The 22,856-nt window shown below is 33.9% G+C and overlaps 11 protein-coding genes across 11 annotated transcripts; 5 read left to right on the top strand and 6 right to left on the bottom strand.

Annotated features, from left to right (window-relative positions):
- Positions 1–526: 526 nt before the first annotated feature.
- REV3 (DNA-directed DNA polymerase) lies at positions 527–5,038 on the bottom strand (the record flags this gene model as incomplete). The annotated part of the gene is made up of 1 exon (XM_003685165.1): positions 527–5,038. One exon carries the CDS (start codon positions 5,036–5,038, stop codon positions 527–529), a length of 4,512 nt encoding a protein of 1,503 aa, XP_003685213.1.
- A 429-nt stretch (positions 5,039–5,467) lies between these two features.
- ATG29 (Atg29p) lies at positions 5,468–6,184 on the top strand (the record flags this gene model as incomplete). The annotated part of the gene is made up of 1 exon (XM_003685164.1): positions 5,468–6,184. One exon carries the CDS (start codon positions 5,468–5,470, stop codon positions 6,182–6,184), a length of 717 nt encoding a protein of 238 aa, XP_003685212.1.
- Positions 6,185–6,569: 385 nt separating this feature from the next.
- Positions 6,570–7,484, top strand: TUM1 (thiosulfate sulfurtransferase; the record flags this gene model as incomplete). Its single annotated transcript, XM_003685163.1, has 1 exon — positions 6,570–7,484. The coding sequence occupies one exon, from the start codon at positions 6,570–6,572 to the stop codon at positions 7,482–7,484; it is 915 nt and encodes a 304-aa protein (XP_003685211.1).
- Positions 7,485–8,085: 601 nt separating this feature from the next.
- CLP1 (cleavage polyadenylation factor subunit CLP1) lies at positions 8,086–9,435 on the top strand (the record flags this gene model as incomplete). The annotated part of the gene is made up of 1 exon (XM_003685162.1): positions 8,086–9,435. The coding sequence occupies one exon, from the start codon at positions 8,086–8,088 to the stop codon at positions 9,433–9,435; it is 1,350 nt and encodes a 449-aa protein (XP_003685210.1).
- Positions 9,436–9,816: 381 nt separating this feature from the next.
- On the top strand, positions 9,817–11,709 carry APC5 (anaphase promoting complex subunit 5; the record flags this gene model as incomplete). The annotated part of the gene is made up of 1 exon (XM_003685161.1): positions 9,817–11,709. One exon carries the CDS (start codon positions 9,817–9,819, stop codon positions 11,707–11,709), a length of 1,893 nt encoding a protein of 630 aa, XP_003685209.1.
- A 97-nt stretch (positions 11,710–11,806) lies between these two features.
- MLH3 (mismatch repair protein MLH3) lies at positions 11,807–14,089 on the bottom strand (the record flags this gene model as incomplete). Its single annotated transcript, XM_003685160.1, has 1 exon — positions 11,807–14,089. One exon carries the CDS (start codon positions 14,087–14,089, stop codon positions 11,807–11,809), a length of 2,283 nt encoding a protein of 760 aa, XP_003685208.1.
- A 502-nt stretch (positions 14,090–14,591) lies between these two features.
- SVS1 (Svs1p) lies at positions 14,592–15,242 on the bottom strand (the record flags this gene model as incomplete). Its single annotated transcript, XM_003685159.1, has 1 exon — positions 14,592–15,242. The coding sequence occupies one exon, from the start codon at positions 15,240–15,242 to the stop codon at positions 14,592–14,594; it is 651 nt and encodes a 216-aa protein (XP_003685207.1).
- Positions 15,243–16,466: 1,224 nt separating this feature from the next.
- TPHA0D01310 (uncharacterized protein) lies at positions 16,467–17,351 on the bottom strand (the record flags this gene model as incomplete). The annotated part of the gene is made up of 1 exon (XM_003685158.1): positions 16,467–17,351. The coding sequence occupies one exon, from the start codon at positions 17,349–17,351 to the stop codon at positions 16,467–16,469; it is 885 nt and encodes a 294-aa protein (XP_003685206.1).
- Positions 17,352–18,042: 691 nt separating this feature from the next.
- Positions 18,043–19,419, bottom strand: TPHA0D01300 (uncharacterized protein; the record flags this gene model as incomplete). The annotated part of the gene is made up of 1 exon (XM_003685157.1): positions 18,043–19,419. The coding sequence occupies one exon, from the start codon at positions 19,417–19,419 to the stop codon at positions 18,043–18,045; it is 1,377 nt and encodes a 458-aa protein (XP_003685205.1).
- Positions 19,420–20,689: 1,270 nt separating this feature from the next.
- On the bottom strand, positions 20,690–21,346 carry TPHA0D01290 (uncharacterized protein; the record flags this gene model as incomplete). The annotated part of the gene is made up of 1 exon (XM_003685156.1): positions 20,690–21,346. The coding sequence occupies one exon, from the start codon at positions 21,344–21,346 to the stop codon at positions 20,690–20,692; it is 657 nt and encodes a 218-aa protein (XP_003685204.1).
- A 508-nt stretch (positions 21,347–21,854) lies between these two features.
- Positions 21,855–22,805, top strand: TGS1 (RNA methyltransferase; the record flags this gene model as incomplete). The annotated part of the gene is made up of 1 exon (XM_003685155.1): positions 21,855–22,805. One exon carries the CDS (start codon positions 21,855–21,857, stop codon positions 22,803–22,805), a length of 951 nt encoding a protein of 316 aa, XP_003685203.1.
- Between the last annotated feature and the right edge of the window lie 51 nt (positions 22,806–22,856).

The raw sequence follows: 22,856 nt of genomic DNA, 5'->3' as shown, positions 1-22,856 counted from the left end.
TGCCAATCTTTAAAAATTATGAGATAACGTTATTGCCAATATTTTTGCGTTCGTTCGTTATCTTTCTTTATATAAATGCTTAAATGTGCTGTATATTTCCCTCAATTGTTCATCAAAAAGAGTAGCAAAAGTTCAAATAAAACCACTTAAAATAAATTCATAGAACAGTAGAACTGATATTTGCCAGATTTATAGTCATATCAATAGAAAATAAATTAACTACAATGCTATTTAGTTTCTGAAAAGTGGCTACTTTTTAGCCTTTTCGTAATTGAATGTTCTAAATTTTTCAGTTTTTTTTTTTTCCAATTTGTTCGATTTTGAAAAATGCCAGACAATTACGAAACGAGTATAACAAGACAAGCAACGAGAATGAGTGACAAGGTATAGATGAATTGAGCGTGTCAGTAAATGTTAGTTGTTGTTGATTTTGTTATATTTATGTACTTATGATTAAGTATATGGTTATATAATTGTCCTTAATTAATGATGTTTTGTGTTTACTGTTACACATTCGAGAGGAAGCCTACCAAGAGTCGAATGTATTTAATTGTCTTTGAATTTCAGAATACTGTTTACTTTTGAGTTGTTTCTTTGTCTTTAGTTTAGAGAAATACACTGGACAGTCGAGGGAGATACAGTTAGACGATATATCGGAGTTTATTGGACCTGCATCGTGACTATATTTGAAACTACATACTCTGCAAACAGTCTGTATGTTTTCGTATGCCGTTTCAGATTTGCGGATACTTTCTATTAAATTTACAGCAGTCGCTGATTTCTGGTTTGAACAATCACTGCAGAGTGTGGATATTCCTGTTGTGAAGCTTTGGTGACAATTGATACATTCTGAGAAGTTTAGTATTTTCTTCAATTGCTGATTTTCTTCTCCCGTTAGAATTTTTTTGAACCGTGGCATTTCATTTAGCCATTCATTTACATCCACACCGGTTAATCTAAAAAATCTATTTAATGGAGGAACCAATGTTTTCGTTATATAATATTCTGAATCAATCTCCAAAGATGGGTTCTGTAGAAATTCCTTGGGTGAAATTGATCGATCTCTCAATATTTGACCTGCTTCACCTTTTACAACTAAATATGGTACTCTTTCTTTATATTGAGGTTCTGCTCTTTTATCATTCTTCATTTCACGCATGGCAACTTGGGCCCCAGCTGGGGCTGTATCAATGCTCTTGTATGAACCTAACTTTACTTCTTGTGCAAAGCAGAGATCTTGGATGGGGATTTCGCCCCGATCTAACTTAGTAAATATTTCAAATAAATATTTTTTAACAAGAGATAAGTCCTGTGTACTAAAAAATATAGTTAGAGCTTTCTCCACAACTTGTTGTTGCAGGCGGTAGCCATCTCTTCTAACTGTTTCGATACCTTTTGCATTAAAAATAGGCTTAATTTGACTCTCGTACTCGTAGGCATAGCCGACGTATCTTTTTTTACTTAAAAGAATACATGGGTTATAAACCTTTTCAAAATTGAGAACAATTGGGTCTGGATTTCTTCGAGATATTTCCGTTGCTAATTCTCTTCCAATTGAAAAAGCATCTTCACGGGTCTTCCCAGGTAAGTAAACAAATAAACTATCTGTATCAGCATAAACTACTTTAGCTCCATATTTTTCTGAACCTTCAATAAATTCGATAGCATTTTGAAGAATTTCTCTTCCAGTTTGCACAATTGCATCAGACAAATCAGAATTAGGCATTCTTCCAGAAAACGAAGCAGAAGCATAACCATACGTGACATTTGCTAGTAATTTTAAAGCTAACTGTCTGCTGTTCATTAATCTATTTAGTTTGCTATTCTCAGCTGGTAAATCTTTCATTGTCTTCTTCACCAAAAATCTCGTTGTTAAGATCTCATTTAACATTTTTGTAAGTGTTGACTTCCTTACTGATGGTTTAACAAACGCAATTCCATTAGGTGAAATAATGATATCATCTTTTAGTAAAGTTAAGATATTTTCATCATAATTAATGGATGTGACACCAATTTTATTTCCAACGTAGCTCATTTCATTTACTCTTCCCAGCATTGTGCTGTAACAATAATTATAAGCCATCATAACTGATGGATACAATGATTGGAAATCTAACACGACTAATGGACTTTTGTAAAACAAAGAGTCAGGTTCCATTACCAATGGTACACACTCAAGCGGTTTCTGATTCCTTACATCATCTTTACTAGGAGATAGTAACAAAAAGCTTTCTGATTTACATAACCGCACCAGTACACTTTCAACATTAAATTGTGAACCTCTATAATAAACTGAATAAAAATCTATACCAATCAATCTTGCTTGCTCGATAATCCTCTCGATATAATCTTGTTTCTTTAATAAAGAGACATTGACTCTGACGCGGTTAATCCAATAAAATACAACTGTTCTAATTTTAGTTATATCACGACTATTCCATAACTCTGTAAGATATTGACTTGAGAACCTTGGTAAACGTTTATGTAATACCTCATAAGCAAGAATTTCGACTGTATATTGTTTAAGGTTAACTTCGGATCTCATGGCTCTCCAAATATTCAATACATGCCTTCCAGGAACAGATATACTTGTTGTATGAGAGGTTCCCCATTTGCTGTTTTTTCGATTGTTGGTATATTTTGTAGCCCGACATATTTCATTTAAAAAATCAAATTTATATACATGAGTACATCTCTCAGACATGTAACCCCATGATGACTTCTGGACTTCGAAACCAGATAATATGTCTGGATCAAAAAACAGAATTAGATCTATTATAGCATCAAACATTTCTAACTCACTATAATAGATGCCAACTGGTAAATTTCCAATTGCACTAGTAATAATTCCTAACAGTTCTGGATCAGTTTTTTCTTCCACAACAATCATCACACCTTCGGTAGAAATATTTAGGTCGAAAGGGAAAGAATCTTCGTCCACTTTCCAAATTATTAATTGAATACGGTCATGTTTTGGGTCAGGAACCTTATCATGTCTAGACTGTGTATGAACTTCCAATGTTAGGTGTGTTAACACACTATGTATATTACTTTTTTGTTTAGTTATTGATGTTTCACTGTCCATCGCATATCTGAAACCGCCGATTGATTTGTTAAGTGATGATTTATTAGGCTTATATTTTAATCCAATAGATGTCTCACTTCGCTGAACCTCTTGAAAAGTTGGAGGTTCTGGTAAGTACTTCCATGACGAAAAATATTTGCTGCTTGATGCATCTTGTATAACAATTTCCGATTCATCAAATTGTAAAGGTATCCGTTGAGATAAATGTGAAGATGTTATTTCAAATAATTTCCCAGAATACGAATATGATTGATTTTTCAGGTCAACCGGATTACTGAAAAACGGATTCTTATAATCAACTTTAGGATAACCATCATTTTCCAAATCAGATACGATTGAGTTATAGGAAATATTGCATGGATTACATGCGTAAGCACTTCTGCCAACAGGTATTCCAATATAGTCAGTTCGCCTTTGTTTAATATTTTTAATATCTTCATCAGCATTAGAGAAATCATTGATAGATAATTGTCTTTTATTAGCTATGGACTGAGTTAACTGAAAATCAATAGAGAATGGACCTTGAGACTTCTGTTCCTTTCCTAGAATGGGTTTGTCAACATCCATTTCAGACATTGGTTCTTTATGTGATTCTCTATTTATATCACCTTCTTCCTCAGAATTGTTATTCTCATTGTCCGTTACAACTTCCAGTAAACCTATGTCCGTTTCCAAATCACTCATTGGTTTTGAATATGATTTAGTAATATTATTCAAATTTTCTTTATCGTTTGTGATATTATCTTCTATTTCAATAGCTGCGTTTGGCCACAATTCATCTATCATTCCATGAGGGGTGTTAATTTTATTAAATCTTGGGTCATTAGAGATGTAACCATCAAAAGTGGTAGTTTTTCCATTCTTTCTGTAAAGTCTCGCTTCTGTTTTCTCAAAAATATTTTTAAGCTCTTTTAGATTATTCCATTTGCTTTCTATATTATACCTACCATTAATCTTCTCTCCAAAATAGGGAGGTAAATCAAAGGCTTCCCTTATTGACTCAATTTCTTTATTCAAGTGTTTTGTAGAATTAATATAACGAGTTCGTACTTCGTCTATGTTTTCATTATTCTTCTCTATGAAATCATGGTGTAAATCGACAAAGTCTAAGCTATTCCGATTATTTATATATTGTGGTAAAACATCTACTTCCAACAGGCTATTGCCAACCTTTGGAAACATATTTGAATCTAAGACTTTAGATGAATTTTGACCCGCAAACTTGGTAACGAACTTTTCTAATTCTGGAGTCAAAAGCAGTTTATCTAGTTCCAAAATCTTATTGAGAATAGGCTTTCGAAAGTAACATGTATCTAATTCTAACCATGAACAACCAAATAAATTAAAATCAGCGCAAAATTGTAAGTAATAAGGAATGTGAGCCTCATAGATTTGAGCTCCATTTTTAAATAAGTCACCATTACGAATTAAATCTGAGATTCGATTAACAAAATGCGGTTTTAGAAAACTGATCTTGTAAAATAAAGACCAGCCAACATGGTAGCCATAAAAGGGGATCCCTTTAACAATCGATACATTGGCTACATATTTTAATCTATGATTATTATCATTTTTAGAATGTGATGAAGCTTTATCATTCTTCTGGTTTCCAAGTTGCACCCTAGATAAGTTTTCCAATTTTGAATGGATATTTGAACATTTTTGATTCATTACAGTCGATATATCATGTATCGAACCGTCGTAACCAACATAGATGTATGGATAAATTCCATGTACATGACAAAGCACTTGATGACCAGTTGGCAACGAACCAAATATTCTTATTACAGGAACATTTTCAAATTTGTGTAAAGGTAAACTAGTACCATGTGTACTATCTAGAATACTTGGTTTGGTTGAGTAAAAATCATAGTCGTTTAGTTGTATATAAATGTGATCTGCATTTAACGTATAGCTATCCTCTAAAGACTTAAGTTTATCCTCATCTGTCATAGTATGTCATTATTATAATCTTTTTAAAACCTACGTTTTTTCCCTCAAAATATGGCCTATCTAAATAAATCACTAATATCTGGTTTTATAAAAGAATTTAACTTAATGATTGCGTACACCACTAGTTCACGTTATATGTATAATATCCATATTCATAGGTTTAAAAGTAATTAATTAAATGCCATGTTGATATAATTAATTGAAGTGCTTTATTGTTGGTTACAATCAAAAACTTAAAAATATTGATTTACGGCAACATTGATTTAAGCACCAAAATATTTATAAAAGTTGGTGAGAATATCTTCAAAATAGGTTATTAAATTGTAGATGTCTGAATAGCTTAATTATTTTGTAGCATAACAAGTGAATACAATGCTATGCGTTTCACAGGCATGAGCATTAAGAATTTTATTTGAGTTTTTAGATGAAATGAATAACCAAAATACGATAGTATATGTTCGACTTAAGGGGAAAACACCTCCTGGTGGGTTAAAGGTATCTAAACCATTCGAATGGAATGCTAAGAAAGATGACCAACTATGGCAGATAGTTTCTTCAAAAGAAGCTGAAACACAGGAACTCGATGTTAATTGGGAACAGCTAGGTCAAATATTTGAAGACGTTCCTGAAAAGTACTTAAAACAAAGGACGTACTCATTGATTTCGAGCAAACTGAAGAAACTTGATCATCTAAAGCAAAAGGTAAATAAAATAATAGATTCAAAGGGCTCTAAAATTATAGATTTGGAAGCACAAAGAACAAATCTACAAATTAGTCAGTACATAAGTAATAAAAACATTGTCGACCATCAAGAAGAAATACCTGCAGATGAAGTTTCTGAAAGTAAACATGGAATGAAAACAAATTCAGCTAATAGCTCATTGAATGGAGCTATGTATATGCATTATATGAATGAGGATAAACTGGATAAAGATGATATGTATGGTGAAGTTATTAGTAAACTTCAAACTTCAAAAATTCTTGAAAATAACTTCCCTATTAAATTTAAAAACAAGCTAAAGTTAGAAGATTCAGGTAGTATATTTGAAAATGAGAATGAAATATCGTCCAGTTTAAGTGTTAGTGCATCTGCTTTGGAAGAAGCATTATTGGACAGGCTGCCATCAAATATCAACGATACATAATTGACATTCCCCACTCATTCATCTGTAAAAATAATAATATATATATATATATATATAATAGTTGCATAAACAATCCATAGAGCACACAATCAATAAGCAGCGTAAAATCTCTTACAAAACAATTCTCTTCATAAATACAATTTAACAACAACTTTGTGACCATTAGAAATTATAAAATGCTCAATTTACGGAATCAGTTAATAGAAAAAAGTAGTTAAATTATATGCATTTCATAATATGTAAGTGTATATAATCATCAAATATATTGTTAGTATAGTCGCTGAAGATAATCATTCACGTTGTGATTATATTGAATATCAAAACTCGTAAGTTTATTTAATATTCACCAAGGTTCCAGCCCAAAAGAGATAGTCCCATTTTGCAAATGTCTGGATTTAAACTGCTTACTCCAATTGCTTTTGACAAGCTGTTGAAAGGTGAGACAACTCATAGAGTTATTCCTATAGATGCGACATGGTTTTTACCAAGTTTTAAAAGAAGTGGTGCTCAAGAGTTTTTAACCATCGAGAGAATCCCAAATGCCATTCATTTCGATATTGATACTATTAAAGATCCAAAATCAATTTATCCACACATGGCTCCTGATTTGGAGACGTTCAATAAATCTATGAGTAAACTTGGTTTGAAGAGAGATGATATTTTAGTTGTGTACGATAGAATTGGCAACTTCAGTGCCCCAAGATGTGCATGGACACTAAGTTTGTTTGGGCACGAAAATGTTTACCTGTTGAATAATTTCCTACTGTATAAGAAGGAAGGTTATCCAGTCGACAACAGTGTTGTTAACTCTTTTTCCCAATACCCAGAAACTCAATACAAATCTGATATTAATTTATCACAGAAGGAAATTATTGATTTTGAAAGTATCTTAAAATTAGTCAATGATAACCAATTATCAGCTAAATACAACGCTTACGATGCTAGAGCTTTGAACAGGTTTGAAGGTAAGGTGCCAGAACCTAGACCAGACATTCCTTCGGGTCACATTCCGGGATTCCAACCATTACCATTCACTGATGTGTTAGAGGGAGAAACAGGTACGTACCCATCGTCGACTACGGAGTTGAAAGCAAAAATTAACAAAGCAATGGAAAACCTTAAATCCACCTATGATCCAAAGAAGCCTACAATTGTTATGTGTGGAACGGGTGTCACGGGCATCATCATAAAGACTGCATTAGAACAATCTGGAATCAAAGATGTCAAATGTTATGATGGATCTTGGACAGAATGGGCATTAAGAACAGATAAAAAAATCATTGCTAACAATAGAGACTAAATTACTACATTCCAAATGGAGCATAAGTAAAGCTAAAAAAACATTAGAAATTAGCTGCATAGCTCACTTACTTATATCTTGTAAGAACCATAAACTTTTATCAAGATTCAATCGTTCTATCGCTTGTCATCCTACTACTATACCAACTTTCGATCAGTAAAATCAACATTGCCAAGAACAAATGGCATCCATATACGTATATACACCTGTAATAAGAACTTATAGCAGTATTTAGCTACTTATATCAAGTTGGAAACCTGGAATACCTTAAGAACTTCATCATTTTACGTCTTATCCCATCAAATCTTACCCAACTTACCCGGCTTCTTGCCTGTTTAACATCTTTTTAAGCTTTAAAGAACTGAATAGTTGTAAAGTCAGGTATCTTACTTCAAATAGAAGAGCTTTAAAATGGATCAGAATAGCCAACAAGTGGATTGGATAGGACTCTATATCATCATTCAACTGTCGCCTGTATAAGTTCTTGTTATTTCACTTTGCTATAATTTGTTACTTGAGTTGAGAAATATTTTGTTTTTTGCTTTTGACTGTGTAAGCTAATTAATTATATTTATTGCAGACTGGTTAAAGCAAGAGTGAAATGGAGAGTTTACCTGGTATTAATGATGCTTCAAGTAATCAAGAAGTTGTTAATGGTGACGATGAAATCCATGATCTGTCTTTAAAAAAGGGTGACGAATGGAAAATTGGCGTTAGTTCAGATAATAAGCTGATTGTAAAAATTATACATGGGATTGCTGAGATTTTTGGTACTGAATTGGCTAATAATAAAGACTATGTGTTCCAGAATTTTAAATTCTCCATTTTCGCTGTTGAAGATGTTGAATTGCAATGGAGATGCATGGAATTGGTCGGAACTAATTTAAGTGTTCAGGAAAACATCACAGCCAAGTACATTTATAATTTACATTTTGCATTGGAAAAATTAAGAGCCGCTAGTTTTGATGGACCAAAAATTATGATCGTAGGTAATTCAAATACAGGTAAAACATCCTTAACAAGGACACTATGCTCGTATGCTATCAAATATAAAACGTACCAACCATTGTTTGTAAACTTGAATCCTGCAGAAGGTATATTTACTGTTCCAGGTGCGATTAGTGCTACTCCAGTATCTGATATATTGGACCCACAATCTTCAAGGTGGGGTCAAAGTATGACCAGTGGTGCTACTGAATTGCATAGCAAACAGCCTCTGGTGAAAAACTTTGGTTTGGAATATATTAGAGAAAATAGAGAGCTGTATAAAGTTGTAATATCACAATTGGCTGAAGTAGCGATGAACAGAATGCAAAATGATGCATTGGTCCATAGATCTGGGTGTATAATCAATACACCACCTTTAGAAGATTTGGATGATGATTTGTCAGAGCTGTTGGTTTCTTTCAACCAATTCAAAGTCAACTACATAATATACTTAGGTGAAGAGACAGATGAAAACTTTAGCAAAATTAAGAAAATGTTTCCTGAATCGTTCTTAGCAAATATTTTAAGAATTCCTAAACTGAGTGGTATAATACCGACTGACGACATATATAAAAGATCTTTGCAAAGATCTTCAATCAGAGAATATTTCTACGGTACTTACAATTCAGTTTTAAGCCCTTATACAATTGGTGTTGATTTTGATGATTTAACTGTATGGAAACCTAAAAATATGATAGAAGATCAGGAAAATATGGAGCAATCCTCGCCGTCAAAGTATACTAGTGTAGAAATAAACGCAAGTAATTTACAACATTCATTAGTCTCATTAACATATGCAGATCGTAAAGAAAATGAATCTGCTGTGCAGAAAGCTGCTATATTAGGATATGGATTAGTAACAGAAGTAAATGAAAAAAGGCATAAACTGCGTATCTTATTACCGGTCCCAGGTGCGTTGCCAAATAAAGCAATGGTATTGACCTCTTATAGATATTTAGAGTAGATAATATATATATCATTTATATTATATATTATCCCATAAAGGAATGCATTACGTTGTAAACATATGTTTCTCTATAAAACCGTTTAGCTTTATCGCCATTAAATCAAAAGTCGGTGCTGAAGTCCTCTATTGTTCGCAACGCAAGAAACAGTGTATTCTCATCACTTTGTGAACATAAAAAAGAAACATCACTAGATCAATTTAAAGGAATATAATGATTGATGATTATATAAAATTCAATGAAAGAGATTATTAAGCTGAATACACTTAGCTACTTTATTGGCCTTTCAGTAGAGTTTGGAGTTTATTATAAGGTAATGACTCTAATTGTTGACTTTCAATAATTTTTAGACTACATATAAGGGTGCATCTGTATGAAGAATGTCAGAGGAATCGCTTATAATCACCTCTTCAATTAGTCCCTTTGATATTACAATATTGTTTCTGATCTATGATTATTGTTTTGAGTTTGATGTTGATACTCGAACATCAATTGACGTGTTTTTAACATTGATTACTCCAACATTTCCGACAGTAGAACATAATCCACTTTTGCAAGGTAATTCGAATTGTTATAATTTACCAAAGCCTGTCTATCCAACGTTAATTGATCTATATGAATACCTGAAGAACAATAATTATGAAGCTACATTTCGAAAGTTGATGAGTATGTTATTATCCATCAATAATTTTGATTCGATATCCTACATATTGAATAGAATTGAAACAGAATGTTTGGTTAAAACCAACAAAGAAGCTAGAGAGTCCAAAAGAATATACAAAAGTAAAAAAGTAGTTAAGTCAAGTTTACTGGGAATCTTCATAACAAGGTCAATTTCTAGATATGCTATTTGTGAGTTTGATGAGAAAAACAGACTATGGAAAAATTATCAATTATTTGTCAAATCATTTACTGAATTACCAATATGGAAAACAATTTCTGGGTCAATTGAAAAATATGATGGCTTCCAAAAGGTTGATAATAATTTTAATGAAAAGGATGATTCTTTGGTTAAATTTTTAGATACAATGACTACAAAAATATTCACTTGTAATCAATTAGGTACTATGATTTCACATAATCATTTTCAATCAATATTGAATTGGGAGGTATATAACGTGTCACAGTTCCATAAGATTGATAAATCTAAAGTGGATATAATATTTAATCATTTACCGTTACATGATTCTGCTAAATTTCCAACTGTTCACCTCCTGAAGTACTTGATTGCTTTAGAAGACTATTGTTATCAGGATGCTTTAACATCTCTTCATAACTACTTTGATTATATGTTAACACAAAATGCAGATAATTATTTTCATATTTCATTGTTAGGATTGGGAGCATGTTATGCTTATTTCCACGATTGTGAATCTGCTATTAAGTCGTATACCGAAGCTACAAAAGTGGCAAGAGAATATAAAGATAGTACTATATTAAATTTAATTATGCTGTGGATCGTCGAGTTTATCCAGGAACATCCGGAATATACGAATAGATTTCAGGTGATGATTAACCAGATCGTACGATATTTGAAGACATCTAATGAAAATGAAGCTTCATTTATATTTGGAAATGCTTATAAATTTGAGACATTTTTAAAAATGTCTAAGAATGATTCATCTATTGAGATATTAGAATCAAGATTTAAATATGCTGCAATAGCACATCAAAGTGTGCTTAATAATAATGAAATGGATCAGTTTCTAAAGCATTCCTTTATTATATGGGATTATTTTGGAAGTAAAACATTGACTGAACTGTATCGTAATATGTCAAGTAAAACAAGTGATAGTTTGTCAACAAAAATAGCAAATGTTTTTGAAAATTCATTAAGCGATTTAACTGAAACTCTTACAGTGTTACGGAGTATCCACTCGCCCAATATCACATATCAGCAACAAATGGGAATTAAATTAATTAAAATACGGTATCTTCTGTTAACTGAGGATTACCAACAAGCTTTAGATTCCCTTCCAACTGAAAAAAACACAGAATTTATGGATTTTCGTTGGAGAACTACGTTTGAACTAGAAAAATGTAACATTTTAATTGCTAGCAAGAATGGTATCAGGTCTCTATCTGCTCTGTTAAAATTGATAGATATTCTAGCCATAATTAAAAATCCAAAATATTTACATCAAGCATTAGTGCAACTCGTTCAAATAATGAAGCAACAAAATAAAACACAAGAAGCGCAAAAGTTGTTTAACAGTAACATAGCATTACTCTTATATTACAATTCATCAGATATAAATACTTTAAGAGTATAATTTTTATATTTTAATAACACAGTTTTGCATATTTTAAATGTTCTAAAATTAGCTGTATTTCCTTGAATTAAGGTCATTCTCTATATATGTATGCAATTTAAGTAATTTTATAATCTTCATTCCAGAGTGAAGTTTTTAATGATATGTTGAAGGACTCTTCATCAAGTTTACATTGAATAAGTGGAAAAATTGACGGTCTGCCGTGAGCACATTTGAATGGGAAGTGGCAATTTGATAATAACTTAACTACTACAGAACATTCATTTTTACTCAAAGGATCACCAAACATAATCGCAGATCTACATGCTTTCGTATTGAAAAGATCTAAGACAAAATCAGGAACGTAGTTAAGATATAAATACCAATCTACAAATTTATTATGAGATAATTTGGGCCGGATTTTAGACTTGACAGATTTTTGCAGGTCATGTGTGTGTGCAAGTAATGCAGTTCTGAGATAATCTAGATCACAATATTTATTTGTAATTAAATCTTTCGGCAACTTTAATATTTTAAGCAGTGGTGAGTTGGGATATGCGTCATCTATTTCAAATATAATCCCCCAACACTCAAACTCGTTTTTGAAATAATTGCAAAGTGATGCATCATTTTTCGATATATTAATATTGATATTTTTTGTGACCTCCAGGTCGATATCTTTATTAATTACTCCTTTAATATATTCGTTCAAATATTGTTCTAATTTTATTCTTTCATCACATGCATGTTGATCAAGGATAATTAAACTGTAATTGGTCCTAACATTCATGTCCGGAAGGATGGTTAAAATAAATTTGTTATCAATTTGATTAATTACTTGTAAGTCATCTAAATGCAATTTATCCAATTGAAATTTCTGATTCAGTGAGGTTACATATTGTTGGAGGTTGAAGCCAGGTTCAATTTTATTACTTGCCAAATGTATTTTGTTTTCTTTCTTGTTAATATTGCTAAAATAAGAACTGTCTTGAAGACTGTCGATTTGATTTCTTTTCTGTAAAATATTTCTTATGTTGATGAAATGTTGAGTTGATTTATGCATTGTTTGGGATACCTTATATCTACCTCGTAGTTCTGTTTTGGTAATTTTGTTAGTTGTGACTTTTGAATTGAATATAATGTTTAAAGAGATGTCACCATATTCCGGGGCAGCTAAAGATAAACTTTGATTGGATTTACGTGGTGAAATATCCCCCAGCTTTTCCGATGACATGTCGCTGATTGTTTTTACATTGGATGGTGTGTATCCCTGTCTAATTAAAAATGTATTAATTGCTTCATATATTAAAGGTTCGATGATATCTTTCTTTGAAAGATTGATGAACTGTTTGGTTGGGTCTTGAATATAATCACTTAGTTCTAACTTGCATTTGACATTTAATATTATAATTGGATATTTAGAATACTGTTTTCTCTTGGAACTGTTCAAAAACACATTATCATCATTGTTCGATCCAAATCCTACAGATTGAAATATATTATCAATACTACGTAGAAATACGTTGTTTATATAGCGCCTTCCATTAATGTATATGAATTTTCTATTTTTGTATGAGGTGCCACTTCTAGAAATTATCCCTTCCAGAACATAATCACGAAACTTGATATTGATTTGTTTGATATTTGACTTTGAAAATGATGAATCGTAAATATTCATGTAGCTATTGAAAAATATTTGTGAAGTGTTTAGTTTTCTGTTTTTACATAAAGATGGTTTCATGTCGATCAAGACGTAACTACTCTTTGTATCTTTATAAGTTAATTCTTCCGTTGAACCGGTGACATCATACACGATAATATCGATCATTGGGTTTGCTATCGAAACTTGAAAGATATCATTTTTGATTTGCAAAATTAAACTGGGCTCTGAATATTTTGATAACATTGTTTGTCTGACAGGCACGTTATAAAATAGATCTTCAATTAAAATTATTGTACCAGAATCATGTATACTAAAATGTCCACCACCTTCGCCTGAATAAATCCCACAAGTATTATCATTTAACGATTTGATCCAAGTCGAATTATAATCCTTTGACTTTGATATAACTTTCACATGAGAAACAGATGCAATGTGGTAAAGAGCCTCCCCTCTAAAACCGTACTTATCGTTTTCCTTTATATCATTTAATGTTGTGATATTTGAAGTATAATTTAACTTTCCTACAGTTTCTAAATTATCAGGTTGTATACCATTACCATTATCTTGCACATAGACCATTGATTTCTTAAAATCAACTACAATCTTTATTTGTGTAGCTTTTGCATCAGCTGAATTATGGAGCAACTCTCTCACCACTGAAGGTACGGATGTGATATGCTGCTGTGCTCTCAGCTTCGTTGAGACTGTGGGGTCCAATTTATGCATGACACAGCTCATCCTGATACATAATCTGCCTGATCTACGCCTCTTCCAAAGTTGAGTAGTCGCTTATCCTTACGCTCTCTATTAACAACAAGTAGTTTTATATACAAGAAAGTGTTAAACTTAAATCAACTTTATCAATTTTTAGATTGTGTAAACATCGGCGGGTATAATCGATGTGAGACAATATAAAAGGTTAGTGATGATTTTTATAATATTACAGATTAAATAAAAACAAATAAATGTGTAAACATATATATATAACTATCTAGAGTATATGTAAGAATACATTTATGTGTATTTTTAAAGAACAGTTGTATACTTAGCGAAATGTCCATATTGAAACTCAGGGCATCCTAGATAGCCCTTATATACTAGCTATTGTTGAAATAATTGTCAGTATGAAACAATCATACTTTGAGTTCAGAAGTACTATGTACGGTAAAAAAAATTGAAATAAAATAACATCACGATTAACAACCAAAGGTGATTAGCAGCTTTGTTTCATCTGTGTTACCTAGTACAAAGTACCGTTGACACTGGCAGTACCGTTGACACTAGTAGAATTGAATCCAGAAGCGGTCAGAGTCACGTATTCGGTGACTGGTTCTGGAGTGACAGTGACGAAGTTGGTGATTGGGTCAGCGGTGATGGTGACATATTCGGTGACTGGAGCACATGCGTCAGCAGTGGTAGTGGCGTTGGAGTAGTAGACGTTGCTGGCAGCGTAACTTGATAAATAACCGTTTTCAATAGCGTTCAATTCTTTGTTCAAGTTAGCGACTTCGACAGCATCCAGAGTGACAGTGACCTTCATGGTGGAGGTAACGGTCGTGGAAGTGTATCCTCCGCCATAACTGGTAGTGCTGGCGGCGGAGCCAGCAGCATTGGATAACGAAGAAGAGATAGCATTGATGGTGTAGTACACAGTGTTGTAAATTGTGTTGGTGATTTGAACGGTGGTGGTCAAGTCGGAATAGGTGCTGACAACGACACTTGGAACCACAGAGAAGGAAGGAGATAAGGTGGTGGTGGTAGCAGAGTACTCCTCCGAAACAGCCAGATCGGCAGCTTCGGCGACAGCGTCGACGGTGGAATTAGAGTATAAACCCTTAGCGGAAGTTAAAGCGACTAACAAAAATAACGAGTGAAGAATTTGGAATTGCATTGTGATGAGTTCTTCGGTGGGTATGGTTGTTTTAAAGTTTCAATTATAAAAAATGATTCGGATGATATTTTTTGAAAAAATGAATGGACGAGACCTTTTGATTATTTGGAAATAAAGTGTGGCTCAGACGGTTAAAAATATTAACTTATAATTGAAGATAGTAGTAATATGGATATGTATCAAATTGACCTTAGCCCTTTCAGAAGCAACAAAAGAAAATAACACAGTGTGAACACAAGAAACGGAAACGTGAAAGGAAGAGATAGGATGGAATGAAAGGTCTGATATATTTATATATCTTTATATGTGTGTGTATATATATAACGTCAGACCTCCCGGTCCCAACAAAAAGTCTTCATAAAGCTCTTGAGATCTTTTCAGTGTTCACACCAATAGACGACCTCTGCTGTAGTGGCATTTCCCGATTTCCATGAACTTCCATGCACGTTCAGCAGTAGTTTCTCTCTTATCTGCAGCTCAAACTCCCGTTACATTGAGCGCCGATGGCACCTTGGTCGATTGGTGATGTTTCAAAACATACACAGAGATCTCGAAACTGTTAACATTGACGGTGTCTTTGGTAAACAACACTTAGCAAGGCGTCAACATGCACACGCGAAATGTTTCGAAACGCGAAAAAGAACAAAAAGAAACGAATATCGAAGAACGGAGAATGTGGCAGCGGACCAGCCAATGGCGCGCAGAGACGCAGGGCGCCAGTGATTTCCCGCAGCACCGCAATTTCCTAATGCGGTCGGCACACGCGAAATGTGTGAAGGCCCCCACTGCGGCCTGGCCTCCGGTAACGCGTTCGTCGCAAAAAAGTGCCCAGCTCGCTGCGCCGTTTCTCACGGTGCCTAGACGTGACACAGAGACAGAGCCGCAGAACAATGTTCTGCTTGCGGTGTATTTGGGCCGCGTCCCGCAGCTGCCTTCGAAGACACACTCGCACACCCACACACGACGTTTTCGTGTTCTGTATGCTGAGGCTTGACAGAGGAGCCCAGTTCAGGACGGTTCGAACTCTGCTTGCCAAGAAGAGAAGAGCACCCGTCCATGGGCGGCAGGCTTTGGAAGAGTGATGTGATTATTTACATGGCCAGCGGGATGGTGCGAGTGCCAACGTGCAGGAGCTGGCGATGGTGCAATCTGTTTGCCCGGGTGTTGCTGATATCGCCCTCGCTGCCGCTCTCTCTTGATGGGCAGGCAGTGCTTTGTTGTCTCTCATATGGAACCGTACTTGGAGTTCTTGTTACTGGAGTCGTTATCGTACGCCGGCGATTGCCCAGGCATCATGCTGTTTTGGCAGGAAATGCTGTTGATATAGTCTGTGGCAGCGTTGTCCTCCACGGCAGTGATGGGCTCGAAATTGTGTGCGTTTTGTTGTGTTAGATGGTCAGAGTGCAACTTAATGATGTTGTCGACGCAATAGTACTGAAATAAGTTTAACGCGATGGGGCTGATGAACATCACCAGGAAAATTTGGAAATTCGGCCACGGGTCAGACCAGCCCAGTAGCATATTGGCTAACCAATATGCAAACTCTTCAAAATAGTACAACACCAAGAATATGACGAGTTTCATTACTATTAGTCCACTGGTGAAAATATTCAGTTGTTTCAAAAATGCAACGAAGGATGGTTTCTCTGATGTTTTGCCAACCGCAGCCCCCTCCGTTGTGAAGTAGTTCCCACTTTCGATGTTCTTGAAATTATAATACGAAAAAAGCTTCTCAATGCAAGTGAATGCAACCCAGAATATAGGGATACCAATGGTCGTATCTAACAGCAAATTTAAAAAATAGTAATCGCATTGGTCGTCTTCATCTCCTGAACCGTTGTCCCCTATGTTTAAGCTGAACGTTAGATTTGCCTTATGTTCCTGGACAACACTGATAAACAAGTTCAAAAAATGAACTAGCAACGAACCAATTAGCTGTTTACTAACGTCGTATGTCCATACGATCAACTTTCTCTTGGGATGCTCGTAGTTCCTCTTCATTAATAACGACATAACAATCCAAGCTCCCATTATCACCTGAATCCCGATCGACACAGGTCCCAGCAACTGGCAAGTATCCTCGTCTTCGTCTCCCTTTCGTATTATCATATTATCTATCAATTCTACAAAGCTCTTGAGGTCAAAATTCAATCGCACCTCGGTTTAGTTATAAGTGTCAATGAGATAAATCCTCAGCAAATAAAAACTAATTCAGTTAAATGTAGCGACTGTCAATAACTCCTGTTGACAGTTTTTGACAAACGTCATGAAATATTGACGATTTATTCTATCGTAGACCCAGCTTCGCTTCTGATATTATTCATTGTAACAACAAAATAATAAACCGTTATAGTTCTAATTAGGATATTACAATGTTGGGATTCCCTTATTGTGTGATGTATGCTAAAGGAAGGAATTTCAATCTTTTAAGAAAATATTGTGTTACCCTGTCTGCAAAGAAAAGTTGACCTTTAAACGAAACGACACAGCCCATTATAAAGCTCATCTGTCATTAAAGCTTCTTAATAAATGCATTGAGTATTACACTATTCGGTATATAAGTATATGCTTTAGGTACTATTTGTCATGTTTAATTGAATTAGAATGATTGGGAATATATGAGGTATGACTGTTATATGTTAGGCTTCTATGTTTCCTTTTGCTTGCATGTAAAGTCGTGAGAGTTTTCATTAGTATAAGTTCCGATTGATTTACTGTATAGAGTACGAAATTCCGTCAACTCATCGGTATCATTCATTAGACCTATTGATCTGGAGGCATACATTGATAATGTTTCATTTCAATTGATAGTGTCTCGTGAAAGATACAGCTGGGTAAACGTATTGAAATATTCTAATTGGATATTGTCTCGGAAATTTATTGTCATTCTAAGATATTCGAATAACTCGATATTATGTATATTTTCAGTTGCTTTTGAACTTGGTAATTGTAAAATTGAAGAGAGTATGATGAAATATGATGTCAATGTATATGGGTTTTTTATGTTTTTCGATAAGTTCAATAGACACATTCCAACGTCTTTATCCGCATCATAGCTTTCATGTCCTGATATATTTTTGATTAATGGTAACATCTTTCTTATTATGGTTATCTTACTTGTGACCTCCTTTTCCTCTAAATTAGAAATCGAAATTAATAAATCGTATTGCATTGTTCTAAAGATACTAATAAATTCATCATGGCCTTTGGAGATTAGTAGATTTGATATGAACGATTTGTCTGACAAAAGTTCAGATATTATAGATAATGCCTCAAAGAAAAAAATAATATCTAAATTTTCTTCCTCTGTATCTGACTCGATTTCTAGGCAATTACTTTCATCATTAATAGTATTTGATAAGATTCTTAATAAGTTACTCAATTTTATTAAATTGCAAGCGTTGAAATCAAAATTGTATAAAGTTGATGAATGAGCCAGAACAATTGTTTTGAATACTAGAATCGAATATGAAATGTCATTATAGTAGTTATTTATTGCATGATCGAATTCTTTAACTAATATATATTCAAATCTCTTTAAAAACTCAGTTATTGCATCTGTAGGGATGTGTTTAGATTGTTGTTTATTTAATGTTAAAGTTAATAATCTTTTTAAAAACTTTAAAATCCATGTTCGCGGTTGGTTATCATAAAATATTATATTGAATTTGATAGCAAGCTTGGTATTTATCAAATCTTTAATGCCAGCTAGTAAAACCTCAGAATCATTAATGAACTTACATATAGCGATGCATATGTATGGATTGTTCTCAGAAGCTTCCACTAAACACATTGAGGATAAATAGGCGACCTCTAATTCCTTTTGAATTGGCATTGTTGATTCATTAACATAACCAAAATCAGATTTTTCTATGACCATTCTATTATATATTAAGTGTGGATAGCATAATTTTTCTTTGGATATTCTAATGGTAAAATCAAATATTTGAGTAAGTATATCTTCAACTAACGTTGATTGTTGTAATATGAGTTGAAATTTTGTATTATTTGTATTATTTAATAATAACTTCAATATGGAAATATCATCTAAATGTTGTTTTAAAAACTGAATATCTAGAATATTTTGAATTGCTAATGTGTTTGTACGCAGAGCATCTTCATTTCCTTTGATTAAGCACCGCATTACACATGCTCCATCAACAGTAACCGAAGTCATAACGCCGTCTCGGTGGTGGTTGTATGCTAAAGAATGAGGTGTAAATAAATAGAGTTTCTAGACAAAAGAATATGGAACTCCTTGCGTGATCACCAAATACACTCTCATATTTATATATAAATCCAAATTTTCATGCATATACGCATATAAGTGTGTATGCAACTGTGTAAATATGTACATGTACATTTATGTAATCATTAAAAGGAGATACAAACTCCTACATTCTAAAACAAAGAATTGAGACAAATAAGCTTGAGGATATTGCTTTCCTGAGCCACCGAAACCAATTGATAATGTCCATGAGATCGAAATGGGTTCCAAGAAATAAATTTTCTCGACATTATTAACTCAATTGGTGTTCTAATGTCTGAAATGTCCACAATTTATGAATTCGTATACGAATGAAGTTAATGTCTTTAATGGATGAAATCTGGACATTATGCACAACTTGTTGTCCATTAAAAAATCTGGTTTTGGGTAACAATTTAAAGCAGAAATGTCTACTTTCTCTCGAAAACCATTTCGTAAAAATTCTTGAACATTCTGAGCGGGCGGCGTGCGAAGATTTAACAGAGATCTGTTATTTTGTCATAGTCAATGGCCTGTTTTAAGAAAGGGTCTGCGAGTAATACGAATGACCTTGTACTGGTGTAACCTTCAATTAAATACTTCTAGCGCTAAATTTAACAAAGCAAATGACTCGATATTTGGATGAGAAAGTGGGAATGCCTGAGGCAAAACTTGCCAAGCCACTGTTGTTTGAAAAATTGGTTTAATTAGAAATTAAAGTTTTGAAGACAACCAAAATAATTGTTATTACATTTCTCGTATAGAGGAGAAATGTTTAAAAGCACTATTGGAGTAATTGATGAAGTCACTAGTTAATATTTTCAACTACAGGAGGGTCGAACCAGCTTGGAATCATATTTTTAGGCTTTGCTTTCAATTCATCTATTTCGAACTAATCATTAAAATTATACCATAAATTTACTAAAATGAATATTTAAAAATGCGACATTACTACAATATGTCAATAGGTACATACATAAACAAACACATATATAAGCTTTATTATGCAAAAAACAACATTAGAGCGTAGTTTTGCTTCCTGCTTCATGATCATTGTTGCTTCTTCTTGTAACCACTTACCAGCTGAAGTAGTTTCACAATCGGCTTCCTTCTACCTTTCGATCTATTCATGATTTTATATGTTTTTTAAGCAGCAAGTCTAATGTTGACTTATTAACGTCTTCTTTGATTTGTGCTGAATTCAATTTTTTTTATTTACATTTTTCTGTGTCCTTGCTAGTTGATTTTCAGCGCCTATGTTATTAAGAGTATCATTTTCTTTGATGCTTAAATCGTAAGGTTTTAATTTCTTTATAACTTTAGAAGGAACGTAGTCCCACTCGCTATAACTTTCTAGACCCGTAGCAGACATCATCCAAGGTGATGGCTCGCTCAATTCATTTAATTTCATTGCAAATTCATATATCGAGCTGTTTGCGTCTTGCGCCGTGGAATTAACATCACCCAATAGTGTACCTTTTTTATTGTCAATGAAGAGAGGTCTATAACCCGAATACAACGAGTTCGTTGTTATTTCACGATGTGTAATAGATGACGTCTGTGGAACCTTTGGTAACCATGAATAGTCTAGTACCTTTTTGTCCGCCAGACTTTTACCGCTCAGACCACCACTCATCTGTAATCCTTTAGTTGCCACACCGGTCTTACTTATACCAGTTCCTGTAGCAGTTTTACTACTACCACTAGCACCAGCGTTGGTGTTAGTGGCATTATTGTTATTATTCCGTGTATTTTTATTAAGTAAATTCTGGTTAGTTAAAAATGTAATAGACGACTGAAACCTTACCTGGGACAGGCCTATCTGTCCAACCTTACCTTTACCAATAACTTTAAACATGTTTCTGTCAAGTGTTCTCTCAATCGCCACCACGATCCTTGAATTTGGAATTACCAGTTTCCTTGCGTGTCCTTAACACTATATTTTGAAAAGACACAAAGCAAAATCTCACTTGGTACCTTGTGTTATACCAATAACTCTAGATAATGCTATCAGCTGTAACCTTCTATATATATATATAGGAACGTTACAGAAAGAGACTTATTATTTAATGAAAATACTCAAAATACCATTTCCTTTTATACCGATTCGCGGATATTTCGATGCTTTTGGAATTTTCCTCAGTTTTTATCTGTTTCCTACGGCGTATTCTGAGTGTTATGGAGGGGGAATGACGGTGTCATACTTAATAAATACGCTAAAGGGCTATAACTGGAATTTTGTGAAATTCTTTTCAAACATATATAAAGAGATGAGATGAGCTGAGATGAGAGGACAGGTCTTGGGAAGATGTAAGAGGGAATAGAGTGGGTAGTGTGTGCCATCACAACAACTATTGTGAAGCAATATGGGTGAGAAGAGACTGAGACCTCGAGGAAAGAAGATTGATGCTTCTCACTTCTTGCATATCAAGAAAAGAAAGTATAAGACACAGTACCAGCTGCTTAAGAAATTGTACAAGGATGACTGCTTCAAGATTGACACGAGTGCGCCCCTGCAGGAGAAGGCCATGAAGAAGTATTGGAATCACAGGGACAAGTTGTTCTCGAAGATAGATAGCCTACCGATATATATGACGCACGAACTGTGGTTTAGCGTGACTCCAGAGTTGATTGCTAAATTCATTGCCAAGTACGTCAGGGCGTGCTTGCCAGCTGCAACAAAAGTTTTGGATGTCTTTTGTGGTGGTGGTGGGAACACTATACAGTTTGCTAAGCTCTTTCCTAAAGTTTACGGTGTCGATTTTTCAATAGACCATTTGTATTGCACTTATCGGAATGCACAAAGTTACGGCCTAGCGGATAGGATTTGGTTGAAATATGGTTCATGGACTCAGATGGTGAAAAAGGGGAAGATCCAACAACTAGGAATAGATTGTATATTCGGTTCTCCTCCTTGGGGTGGTCCACTATATTTGAAATCAAAAGAGTACGATTTAGAAAACTCTTTGTTGCCAGTAGGGTTGACTGAATTACTAGAAGGTTTCCGTTCAGTGAGTGAAAATATTATATTGTTTCTTCCGAAGAACTCACAATTAAGTCAGATAGCAATGGCAACAAGGAAGGTGTTTGGAGTGACCAAAAAATGTAAAATTATCCATGTTTTACAAAATGGATTCTCAAAAGGATTGTTTTGCATTTGGGGTGATGCATTGATTAACTATGAAACCGAAGATGGTGGTGAAAGGGACAACTTCAATAAAGCATCTACAAGTCACAATACTGAAACCAATGAAGAACCGACAAATGACAAAGGTAAAGCTCAGACATATGATCTTAACTATGATATAGATGGATAGATAACGATAAGATATTGTCAAAAAGCAAAAAAGTACAGGCATTTAATCACT

The sequence above is a fragment of the Tetrapisispora phaffii genome, chromosome 4 (genome assembly GCF_000236905.1).
Source record: "Tetrapisispora phaffii CBS 4417 chromosome 4, complete genome".
NCBI classification, from domain to species: Eukaryota; Fungi; Ascomycota; class Saccharomycetes; order Saccharomycetales; family Saccharomycetaceae; genus Tetrapisispora; species Tetrapisispora phaffii.
This window is presented reverse-complemented; position numbering and strand designations above follow the sequence as displayed.